This window comes from Delphinapterus leucas, chromosome 1 (assembly GCF_059928025.1).
Source record: "Delphinapterus leucas isolate spDelLeu-1000000601 "Yukka" chromosome 1, BTC_Dleu_Yukka2, whole genome shotgun sequence".
Lineage (NCBI taxonomy): Eukaryota > Metazoa > Chordata > Mammalia > Artiodactyla > Monodontidae > Delphinapterus > Delphinapterus leucas.
Genome location: NC_143129.1, coordinates 157,793,508 through 157,806,073, shown reverse-complemented (window position 1 = coordinate 157,806,073; position 12,566 = coordinate 157,793,508). Strand labels below are relative to the sequence as shown.

The window sequence follows — 12,566 nt, the reverse complement described above, 5'->3', positions numbered from 1 at the left end:
GCCGTGCTGTGCTGCTTGTGGAATCTTTGTTCCCTGACCAGGGATTGAACCCAGGCGAGGGCAGTGAAAGCACTGGACCACCAGGGAACTCCCAACATTTTTGTATTTTTTAAAAAGAAATCGGGGGATTCCCTGGCAGTCCGGTAGTTAGGACTTGCTTTCACTGCTGGTGCTGGGGTTCAATCCCTAGTGCGGGAACTAAGATCCGCAAGCTGCGGGACCCAAAAATAAGTAAGTAAATAGATAAATAAATAGATTTTAAAAAATCTTTCCCTATTCTGAAGTCCAAAATGTATTTAGGTTTTTAATCCTCCTGGAATTGATATTTGTGATGAAGTGAGACAAGGGGTCTCATTTTATATTTTTTTTCATAAGGATACCCTATTGTCTCAGAACCTTCATTGAAAAGGTCATCTTTTTTCTCCATTGCTATGCGATGCCACCTTTGTCACAAATCGTTTCCAAATATGTGATGACTGTTAAAAAAAAAAAAGCGATGATTGTCATAAAAGTCAGACAAGTGGTTTTCTCAGGAAGGAGGCATGAGAGTGTATTTGGGAATGGCACGACACTATTTTTGCTCTACATGATATGTCTGTTCAATAATTATTATACTTTCTATTTCAGAATATAATTGTGTTATATTTCCCAATAAAAGGGTTAATTAAAAAGAAAGCAAATAGAAAAAAGAAATACATTGATGAGACGAGCGTCAGCATCTTCGAAAAGTGAGTTCGTGGCTGTTCTCTCAGCTGGGAAAGTTGGTGCGAGGTGCAAAGAAAGGCGTACAAGGTGGCAAAGCGCAGACGCAGCGCTAACGGGCAGAGGCCAAGTGCACCGCGGAAAGGGACATGCCCTAGACCTTTCCTCTACACTGGCTTGGCAGTAGCCGGGAGCCGCCAGGGTGGGAGCTTCTTGGTCAGGTGACGGCTCAGTTCCGTCCCGAATGAACCCACACGCACAGCCAGCGACCCACAAGGACGACCTCCGCAGAGGCGGAACAGCATCAGGACCCTCCTCCGCCCCGCAGTTAGCGTGGTTCGCGTCTGAGCCGCAGACACACGAAGACTAAGCGGCGCAGCTGAGGCCTCCGGGAGGGGGCGGACCTTGGGCAGCCGCTGGGCATTCTGGGCCTGGTGTCCAGGAGGCTTCTGTGCGAAGCGCGAAACCGGAGGTCTTCTGCCTGTCTTGCACTTGCGTGTCCGGGGAAAGGGTCCGGGAGCCGTTCCGAGGCCGCGGCGGAGCCGGTGGAGTCCGGGGTTCCGAGGCATATCCCAGGTTAGGGGAAGGCCGGCGAATGCCGGTGGCGGGCTGAGGGGCTGCGTTTTGGAACTCAGGGGATCTGTCTCCGCGGGTGCCGCGTCCCCCCAACCCCCTTTCTGGGTGGGAACGGCTCCGGGGCAGCGGCTTATCGCGTCTGCTCCTGTGGGTTCAGGACCTTTCGAACTTGGAAGACCCTGCTGTCGGCTGGGACCCCTTTCCAAGTCCAGCAATCCTTTGCTCGCTCCTCCAGTACACTGTAGGGAGGTGCTCAGTAAACTTTAGGACATGCATGGAATTCCCGGGGAGACAGTGGTTTTGGGGCCGGTGGGAAGGTCTCCGCTGAAGGCTTTCTTGGAGCCCACAAGGCCGGGCTGCACCGAGCAAGTCAGGATGTTGAGCGTGAAGGCAGAGGCAGTTCCGCAGGCAGCAGGAACCCATCAGAGGGGAAAAACATCTGATCTGAGGTCTCTGCCCGAGCTTCTGGGCCGAAGTTGGGGCTGGAAGAGGAAACTGCTCTCGGAGCTCCTGGGGGACCTTAGTTATTGCTGACCCTTTTACTTGCAGGGAGCGGGGATTGGATCAAGTAACGGCATCCAGGGTATGGGCAAAACGAACAAGTCACGGAGAATTTGCCTTCGGAGCCAGGCAAGCTTTACGTAGGATCTGGGGTGAGCAACAGTCTGTGCAGTGTGAATCAGAAAGGAGGAAACGCCGCAATGTGAGGGACTGGTCAGGTGAGAAAGGACCAAAAGTCTCTGTTCTAGCAAGGCCCAGAGTTGCTAATCTGGATTCTCCGATTGCAGACCTGGTCTTTCAGAGCTCTTTCCTCCTCCCCCAGCCTTGTCATTTCAGCATTTTACCTCTCCTGTGAGGAGGAAGATCGGCCAAGTCCCAGGTGAGTAGAAGTTTCTTCTCTCCTAAAATTTAATTTGTCAGAGGGAATAGGTGTACTATCTCATCTCTCCCTTGAGATGAAGAAGGAGATCCACATTTGTTGAGTGCCAATGTGTGTACTTTGCCATCACTCAGTTGTTTGGGTAGCTGAGTATGGTTGGAAGGAGTACTCTAATTTTAAAGATGTGTCAGTAGCCTCAGGAAAACTGCAAACTTGCCCAAGAATACTCATAAGGCAAGTAGCATACTAAATACTATTGACCTACTCAGGTTCAGAATCCAGATCTCTAGGACCCCCAGACTCTTGGCAGCATGCTGGTGTTTCCCAAATAGCTCATTCACTTACCACCTATTTCTACCATACCTATGTACAACATGTATTGTTAGCCTCATATTTTTAATTTTTTATTTACATTTATTTAAAAAATCAAACTTGTGCTTAGAAACACTACATATGAAATTATGCCTTTGAAGAACACTCTAAGCTTTATATTTATTCTAAGATGTTGATCCATGTACCATGTAAAATCATCTCCTGTCAAAAAGATACAAACTGAATTTGGGGACAAAGTGCACACTGCCATCATGCCCTTGCCTGGATTTTTTCTGCATAGGAAAGTCCAAGCAACACATTGAGTCTAAATTGTCCATCCCCAGTGTATTGTTTTTTCCTTTTAGGTAAATAATTCCATAAAGAATGCACTCCTTTTGTGTCTTCTTCTTTTTTTTTTTAATTTAAATTTATTTATTTATTTATTTTTGGCTGTGTTGGGTCTTGTTGCTGCGCGCAGGCTTTAATTGCGGTGAGCGGGTCTACTCTTCGCTGCGGTGTGTGGGCTTCTCATTGCAGTGGCTTCTGTTGTTGCAGAGCACAGGCTCTAGGTGCGCGGGCTTCAGTAGATGCAGCCTGTGAGCTCAGTAGTTGTGGCTGGCGGGCTCTAGAGCGCAGGCTCAGTAGTTGTGGCGCACGGGCTTAGTTGCTCCGCGGCCTGTGGGATCTTCCTGGACCAGGGCTCGAACCCGTGTCCCTTGCATTGGCAGGGGGATTCTTCATCACTGCACCACCAGGGAAGTCCCTTGTGTCTTCTTTACAAACATTTCACTTACCTGTTAAGAGCTACCCTGTTTTGAGTGTCGTATGTAAAACAAGTAGGAAGTCCATGCATTTCAGGAGCTTACGCTCTCTTTGGAGAGTTAATAGATACATACGAAATAATTGAAACCAGTACTGTCCAATGGAACTTTGTGTGACAGGGAAGTGTTCTATATCTGTGCCTTATAATGTGGTACCCACCAACCACATGTAGCTACTGAGCACTTGAAATGTGTCTAATTTTATTTAATTTTAATTAAATTTAAATAGCTGCATGTGACTGGTGGCTACATATTGGATAGCCCAGGACTGGATATTTGAAGTAAACTATTTTCAAGGTCAGTTGATTTGGATTTAGTGCCCTCCCCTGCAGCGGGGTGGGGGTAGGGGGCAACCCGAAGTATACGTGTTAATTGCCATTTAACTTTTGTTTCTTGGTGGAGCGTAAAGATTCTCTCCCAGTTTCAGGGACTTCATAGTCCAAATAGCATTACTCATTTTGTATAAATATATTTATTTATTTATTTTTGGCTGTCTTGGGTCTTCGTTGCTGCACACGGGCTTTCTCTAGTTGTGGCGAGCGGGGGCTACTCTTTGTTGTGGTGCACGGGCTTCTCATTGCAGTGGCTTCTCTTGTTGCAGAGCACGGGCTCTAGATGCGCGGGCTTCAGTAGTTGTGGCGCGTGGGCTCAGTAGTTGTGGCTCGCGGGCTCTAGAGAGCAGGCTCAGTAGTTGTGGCCTACGGGCTTAGTTGCTCCACAGCATGTGGGATCTTCCCGGACCAGGGCTCGAACCCGTGTCCCCTGAATTGGCAGGCGGATTCTTAACCACTGTGCCACCAGGGAAGTCCAACATTACTAATTTTCAAACTATCATTATCTAAGGCACATTTATAGTTTAAGACACTTGTGTAAACGTGCAGCTTCTGTGTTTTATTACTGTTGAAATATCCTATAAAGCAATAACTTTATAGGATATACCCAGAAGTCTTAGCATTATATTACTTTGGTTCATTGCAAATAACTTGTTTTCCAGCTATCTGTGTTTTCCTTCATTAGGGACATTTAGACTATTTAAAAATTAGTTAAGTACAATGATAACTAATACTAATACCATTTTCAAGGTATCAGTTGTTAAGTTTTTAACATGGGAGTTGGTACATACTGCTCTTTCATTGCTCCTTAGAGTAGCAAGGAGGAAGCTTCGCTCACAGTTTTTACCTCAATCAGCTTACATTCTGTGTCAAGTTATTTTCTTGTCACCCAAAGTCAAAATACTAGTGGGCTGCTCATACCTTGTTTTGTTTTTTGGGGGTTTTTTGTATGCAGGGTTAGATATGTGAAGTAAGAAGGAAGGCTTAAAAAGAGTATCTTCACAAGATAATTTGCCTAGTTTCTTTTTTTCTTCATATTTTAATTTTATTGGAGTATAGTTTTTTATTTTACATTTATTTATTTGGTTGCGCTAGGTCTTAGTTGCAGCAGGTGGGCTCCTTAGTTGTGGCTCACCCGCTCTTTAGTTGTGGCATACAAAATCTTAGTTGCAGCATGCATATGGGATCTAGTTTCCTGACCAGAAATTGAACCCGGGCCCCCTACATTGGGAGCACGGAGTCTTAACCACTGCACCATCAGGGAAGTCCCTTTATTGGAGTATAGCTGATTTACAATGTTATGTTAGTTTCAGTTGTACGGTAAAGTAATTCATATACATATACATATATTCATTCTTTTTTCGATTCTTTTTTCATATAGGTTATCACAGAATATTGGGTAGAGTTCCCTGTGCTATACAGTAGGTCCTTGTTGGTTATCTAAATATCTTATATATAGTAGTGTACATGTGCTCACCCCAAGCTCCTGATTTATCCCTCCCCACTACTAGTTTCTTTTTTTCTGACCAGGGATTGAAGCTGGCCCATGGTAGTGAAAGCCCGGAGTCCTAACCGCTTGGCCACCAGGGAACTTCCCTAGTTTCTTAAGATTAAAAATACTTGAGAGACAAAACAATCAAACATAATGTATGGTCTTTGTTTCCTGGTTTAACGAAAAGCTATCCAAATGTTTTTTAGGGCAGCTGAGGAAATTTGAATATGGACTGGAGTATTAGGGAATTATTAATTTTGCTAGATATGATAATATTGTAGTTAATGTAGGAGGCTTCTTTGGAAATGTATGTGAAGCATTTGTATTTGAAGCATGATGATTTCTGTAATTTATTTTAAAATAGTTAGGCTAAAAAAAAACACCTGAAAGAAGCAAACACAGCAACACGTCAACAGTTATTTATCTAGATTGTGTTCATTGTTCTATTCTGTCTCCTGTGCTTGTGAAATTGTTTGCTGCAAAAAGGGAGAGTATTTGTCCCTCAGTAGAGTACTGAGATATTGGGTGTGAAGCACTTGGCTCAGTGTCTAGCATGCAATAACTGTGCAATAAATATTCACTATTATTTATAGCAAAATACAGTAATATTTTAAGAGTTTTCACTTACATATTTTCCATCATAAGCTAATTTCTTGTGGAGGGAGAAAATAAACTTAGTGGGAAACACCAATTTCTATAGTGTTAGGAGGAATTTACACAGTCAGTAAAGGTAAAGTAAAACCCACCAAGAGCTTTTTCTTCTTGTCATTTTCTTAATATATCTCAAACACAAAAAACAACTGATTTCCACATGTTGCTGTGAATATCCTCTCTCATTACTTCATGCTATTACTTCATGAGTAGATCTATTTGTATTTATCTGTAGTTAGTCTTTGAATTTCGCCACACTACGTTTCTGAGAACTACATTTAAAAGCAGTCATTGTAGAGCTGATTTTTCTCAAGGAACAGTTTGTTATTGAGATTTATTTTCCTAGTCAAGGACTTTGTATCAAAAGAATTGTAGAAGTGGTCCATGGTGAACTGGCAAACATTGCTCCAACATTTACAATGATCTACATTCACTTAAAAAATGAAATAATGTCCCAAGTCAGTAGAATTTTGAAGGAAAAAAGGCAAACCTCAAATTTCCTTTTAAAAGAAGAAACTGAGGACAAAGTAGGTGATTTGCTTAAAGTCACATATGGTATGTTAGTACCAGATTCAGTAATAAAACTTAAGTTTTATTTTGCCCTTAAAAATTTTTGCCAAGTATTCATATATGGATGATACAATGAGTCTTATTGTTGTAAATTGTACCCGTAGTACAACTCTATAGCATTACTAATTGGTCATAAATAAATAAGCATCTTTAAAGACTGTATATAAATAATTAGTCGTGATTCTTTTTTACCTCATTGGAATTTGAAAGTGCTTTTGAGAAATTTTTCATTTGGGTAATGCATTTCTTTAACATGATATGCACGGCCTTTGCCCAATCCAGAGCTGTGCCATGGCAGAGACTAGGGAAGAGGAGACGGTGTCAGCAGAGGCCTCAGGGTTCTCAGACTTGAGTGACTCAGAGTTTCTGGACCTGGAGGATACACAAGAGTCAAGTACTTCACATAACAAGCCTGGCCCTTCTTCTGAACTCCCTGGGAAGGATGGCAAGCTCATAAGCTTACCAAAGTGGAAAAGAGGATTGGATATCTTGTCACCTATGGAACAATTCCATCTTAAATATTTGTATGTCACTGACCTGTCTACTCAGAACTGGTGTGAACAGCAAATGGTATATGGGAAGGAGCTTCCTGGTTTCTTGACACCTGAGAAGTCATCTGTTTTGGACTCTGGTGCCAGCATCCACCTAGCTAGAGAACTAGAAGTTCATGACCTTGTGACTGTCCCCATCACCTCTAAAGAAGATGCTTGGGCAATTAAGTTTCTGAACATATTATCAATGATTCCTACCCTGCAGTCAGAAGGGCGCATCAGAGAGTTTCCAGTGTTTGGAGAAGTGGAGGGTGTGCTCCTTGTTGGAGTGATTGATGAGCTGCACTATACAGCCAGGGGGGAACTGGAACTGGCTGAACTCAAGACACGCAGGCACCCTGTGCTCCCTCCAGACGCTCAGAGAAAAAAAGACTGTTTTCAAGTCAGCCTGTACAAATATATCTTTGATGCCATGGTACAAGGGAAAGTGACCACTGCTAGCCTAATCCACCACACAAAATTGTGTCCAGAAAAGCCATTGGGACCTTCAGTGCTGAGACATGCCCGGCAGGGAGGCTTCTCTGTGAAGTCCTTGGGTGACCTCATGGAGCTGGTCTTCCTGTCTCTAACACTGTCTGACCTCCCAGTTATTGATATGCTGAAGATTGAGTATATCCACCAAGAGACTGCCACTGTGCTGGGTACAGAGATAGTGGCCTTTGAAGAGACGGAGGTGAGAAACAAAGTGCAGCACTATATGGCCTACTGGATGGGACACCGAGAGCCTCAAGGTGTTGATGTGGAGGAGGCTTGGAAATGCCGGACATGCACCTATGCAGATATCTGTGAGTGGAGGAAGAGCGGTGGGTTGCCCAACTCCATGCTAGAGCCGCAAGCCGAAAAAGCCAAATGAACGGAAGATAGACTTTCAGGAACTTTGATCTTTCCTGCTCCTAATGTACTCAGCAGAGTGAAAGAGGACCAGTCTCTGAGCTTGACTTTCATGGAGAGTGTTCTTATTTTGGTTCTTTTCATATTTCCTCAGCCTCTTACCACACAAATCCAGGACCAAGGCTCAGGGGGTGAGTGGGAGAGATCTGGGATTATACTGTCCCTGGAGCTTTGCCGTAGATTGCCAAGAAGACAGATGCTTATCATGGCTGGAGCAAGGTATCCTTCAGCAATCATTGCTTTCCTAAGAAGATTCTTCAGTTTCTTGTAAGTCTCTTCCCTATTTTTTCTCAATCAGGGTTTCTACATTTTATATAATGAAATAAAATGAAACACTGTCCAGGTTGGTTGAACTGGATTTTTTCATAATCTCAACCCTTCAAAGAGGACCACCAGAATAGCTGTGTGTGCATGTTATTCCAATCCTTTAAGTACGTACATAAACATATTTCTGAAGTAGTGGAATGAGCAGAGCAGGAATTTAAAAGAAACCTAATACATATGCTCAAAGAAATAAGGAAAAATGAAGCAGGAACAGGAAGTCATAAAAAATGAAAATAGTAAATATGATATTAATATTTACAAAAGAATGAATATGTGAGTGGAAGCTTGTATTATCTTCAACCCCACAGGTACCCATCATCATCTCCTACTCTAAGGCCAGAGCATAAGTGATGCCCTGGAATTAGACAGACCTGGACTCTATTCTTTACTAGCTTGGGACCTTGGGAAAGTTTCTAAGCCTTTTCTGAGCCTCAGTTTTCCAATATGAAAAATGGAGTGATGGTAATTATACTCACCTCATAGAGTTATTATGAGGATTAAATGAGATGATGCATGCAAAGAGCTTAGGACAGTACTCAGCACAGCAGAATCATTCGATGATTCAGTATATGGATGGCGCTGCTGCTACTGCTGCTGCTGCTGATAATAATGAAGATAATGTTGATGATAGTGTAAGTTGTTTCTAGCCCTTTGTTTCATTCATCTCTTTTTCCATTGAGCAACATTCTCAAATATTTTGGTCTCAGATCCTTTGCATGCTTAAAAATTATTGACGATACCAAAGACATATTGTTTATATTGGTTTTATCAATGATATTTACTATAGGTCAAAATTGAGACTGTAGGGCTTCCCTGGTGGCGCAGTGGTTGAGAGTCCACCTGCTGATGCAGGGAACACGGGTTCGTGCCCCGGTCCGGGAAGATCCCACATGCCGCGGAGTGGCTGGGCCCGTGAGCCATGGCCGCTGAGCCTGCGCATCCGGAGCCTGTGCTCCGCAATGGGAGAGGCCACAACAGTGAGAGGCCCGCGTACCGCAAAAAAATAAATAAATAAATAAATAAAATAAAAGAATAATAAGAGAATATAATGAACAACTTTATGCCAATATATTTGACAGCTTAGATGATACAGAAAAATTCCTTGAAAGATACAAACTACCAAAGCTCTCTCAAGAAGAAAATCTGTAACCCGAATAGCCCTATATCTAATAAAGAGATTGACTTTGTAGTTTAAAAGCTTCCCAGAAAGAAAACTCCAGGTCCAGATGACTTTACTGCTGAATTCTACCCAATATTTAAAGAAGAAATAATACTAAAGTCTACACAAACTTCCAGAAAATGGAAGAGGAGGGAAACTTCCCTACTCATTCAATGATGCCAGCATTACTCTGATACCCAGACCACATATTACTGGTAGACCAGTATACCCTATGAACATAAGTGCAAAGATTTTAAACAAAATTTTAGCAAACAGAATTCAACAATACAGAAAAAGGACATGACCAAATGAGGTTTATGCCAGGAATGCAAGATTGGTTTAACATTAAAAGTATCAGTGTAATTCACCATATTAATATACTAAAAATGAAAAAAAATGATAATCTCAATAGACACAAAAATTTTTTTGAGAAAATACAGCATCTGTTCTTCAGAAAAACTCTTGGAAACCTAAAACTAAAAGAGAACTTCCTCAATCTCATGAAGGGCATCTACAAGAAACCTACAGTTAACATTATACTTAATGGTGAAAGACAATGTTTTTCCCCTTAGTTCAGAAAAAAGGCAGTTATGTCATCTGTCACCATTTCTAGTCATCATTGTAGTGGTGGATATCTTATTTCCAATGCAATAAGTTAAGGAAAATTGATAAAAGGCATCCAGATTGAGGAGGAAGAAATAAAACTTTTTATTTGCAGATAACATGATTATCTATGTAAGAAATCCCATGGAAACTTTGAAAAGCTAACAGATCGACATTCACAAATAAATTGTATTTCTACATAGTCACAACAAACAATTGGTAATGGAAATTCAAAAATACAATTTATAATATCAGAATTATGAAATATTTAGGGATAAATCTGACCAAAAATATGCAAGAGTTGTACACTGAAAACTAGAAAACACCGCTGAGAGAAATTAAAGTAAACTTAAATAAATGATGAGATATACCATGCTCATGGATTGGAAAACTCAATATTGTTAAGATGTCAATTTTCCCCAAATTGATCTATAGATTCAAGACCCTAACCAGACAGGTTGCACTTATGGACATGAAACTATAGACAGTTTCACATTTATTCAGTATTCAAAAATCTTTATATAGCACCTATTATGTGTCAGCCTCTGGAGATATAATCATAGACAAAACTAAAATTCTACTCACACCAATTCCAACGTGTATTTTTTTTTCCCCATCACCAAGCAATTCTCAGACATCAGCTGAGTGTCATATAGTTCAACTCAATTCTGCCACTATCTACCTGGCAATAATGTCAGGTCTCACACGTTAAGGGTTCAGTCCACTCAGACTGCCTGTCTGGCCCCACTTCAGATGCCAATTGCAAGTCCTGGTTGTCTACCTGTGCTTCTGACCTACCACCTATAGACTGGAGGTTCCAACAACCCCCTCCTTGGGTTTGATTAGTTTACTAGAGTGGCTCACAGAACTCATAGAAACATTTTACTTACTAGACTACCAGTTTATTATTAAAGGATATAACTCAAGGACAGCTATATGGAAGAGATGCATAAGTCAAAGTATGGAAAAAGGGCACAGATCTTCTGTGCCCTCTCTGGGCACATCACTCTCCCCACACCTCCACATGTTCACCAAGCCAGAAGCTCTCTGAACCCCATCTTTTTGGGGGTTTATTACATAGCCATGATTGATTAAATCATTCATTGCATAGCCGTGATTGATTAAATCATTGGCCATTGGCTATTGATTCAACCTCCAGCCTCTCTCGCCTACCCAGAGGTTAGGAGGCATGGGACTGAAAGTTCCAACCCTCTAATCACATGATTTGGTTTTCCTGGCAATCAGCCCCCATCCTTAGGTGCAGTCCAAAAGTCACCTCATTAACATAACAAAAGACACCATGCTCATTCTCATCACTTAGGGAATTCCAAGAGTTTTAGGAGCTCTGAGCCAGAATTGGGGATGAAGGCCAAATACATATTTCTTATTATAAATCACAATATCACAAAAACGAATAAAATATATGCCCTCATAGAACATATATACTATGAGAGAAAGACAGGAAAAAGGAAGAAGAGAAATCAAGGATGGCTCCTAAATATTTGATTTGAACATGTGAAGTTGGAGGTGGCTTTTAAGCCTCTCGAAGGGGAGATTTCAGGTAGGCATAAGGAATTAGGGGTCAGAAATTCAGGGGAGAGATGAGGGCTGGAGATATAGATTTCTCAGTCAACGTCAAATAAATGGTATTTAAAGCCATGAGACTGAATGAGACCATTTGAGGAAAACTTCAGAAAGAAAAGGCCCAAGGCCAAACCCTTGAATATTCCAACATTTGGAGGCAGGACAGAGGGAGAGTATTCAGTAAAGAAAATAAAGAAGTAGTGTTAGTGAGGTGGGAGAAATGATCTTTTGTGAGATGTTCTAGAAGCCAAAATAAGGAAGTATTTCAATTTTCTTAAATGCCGTTGAGGTCAAATATGATGAGGACTAAGAAAGTCCATTTAATTTTTCAACTGAAATTTCATTGGTAACTTGACAAGAGCAGTTTTAGGAGTGTAGTTATGGTCAAGAAGCCAATTAGAATGGACTGAGGAGACAGTTGGAAGTGAGAAAATTTAGACAGCAACAAGAAACAACTCTTTAGAGAAAATTATTCTATGAAAGAAAGCTAGGAAATAGAGCAATTGCTCAAGTGAGCTACATGTCAAGAAAGGACTTTTTAAAGATTAGATATAAAAATATGTCTTTATGACATTGAAAATGCCAGTAAAGTTAAGGGCTACTAATATCAAGCGGGCTCTTAATGATGCCAGGCAATAGTACTACATTTCTGTAATCCATTCACTCTCACCATTCCTAAATAACATTAGGATCTCAGATGCCATTGATTATAAGATACATCATTATTTTACATATTACTAAGAAAGAAAAAAAATGCTGTCAATTAAACTATGGCATGCCATCATTTGTAAGACAGCAATTTCACAGATGTTGAAATATGAAAAAGTATTAGAATCGATGTAATACAGTATTTTCTTTCCTCAAACCTTTAATACCTTCTCCCTATCTTCACTTTGAGCTTCCTATTTCACTGAGAAAATAGAAGCATTCAGGTGAGGACATCCTCATTCTCCCACCACCAGATCTGTCCACCTGTCTGCATCTGTACCTATCGACTCTGCCTCTCCCCCCCTTTTTTAAACATCTTTATTGGAGTATAATTGCTTTACAATGCTGTGTTAGTTTCTGCTGTATAACAAAGTGAATCAGCTATATGTATACATATATCCCCATATCTC

The 12,566-nt window shown here is 41.3% G+C and overlaps 1 protein-coding gene across 3 annotated transcripts; it reads left to right on the top strand.

The window, feature by feature from the left end:
- The first annotated feature begins 586 nt into the window (after positions 1 to 586).
- EXO5 (exonuclease 5) lies at positions 587 to 8,118 on the top strand. 3 transcript variants are annotated; one of them, XM_022575384.2, is made up of 4 exons: positions 588 to 1,278; positions 1,828 to 1,997; positions 2,102 to 2,158; positions 6,619 to 8,118. In XM_022575384.2, exon 4 carries the CDS (start codon positions 6,628 to 6,630, stop codon positions 7,738 to 7,740), a length of 1,113 nt encoding a protein of 370 aa, XP_022431092.2. In that variant the 5' UTR covers positions 588 to 1,278; positions 1,828 to 1,997; positions 2,102 to 2,158; positions 6,619 to 6,627; the 3' UTR covers positions 7,741 to 8,118. The 3 variants fall into 3 exon arrangements, with proteins under 3 accessions (XP_022431094.2, XP_022431092.2, XP_022431093.2); XM_022575386.2 differs by lacking the exon at positions 1,828 to 1,997 and having other exon boundaries at positions 587 to 1,278; XM_022575385.2 differs by having other exon boundaries at positions 1,828 to 2,158.
- Positions 8,119 to 12,566: the final 4,448 nt, after the last annotated feature.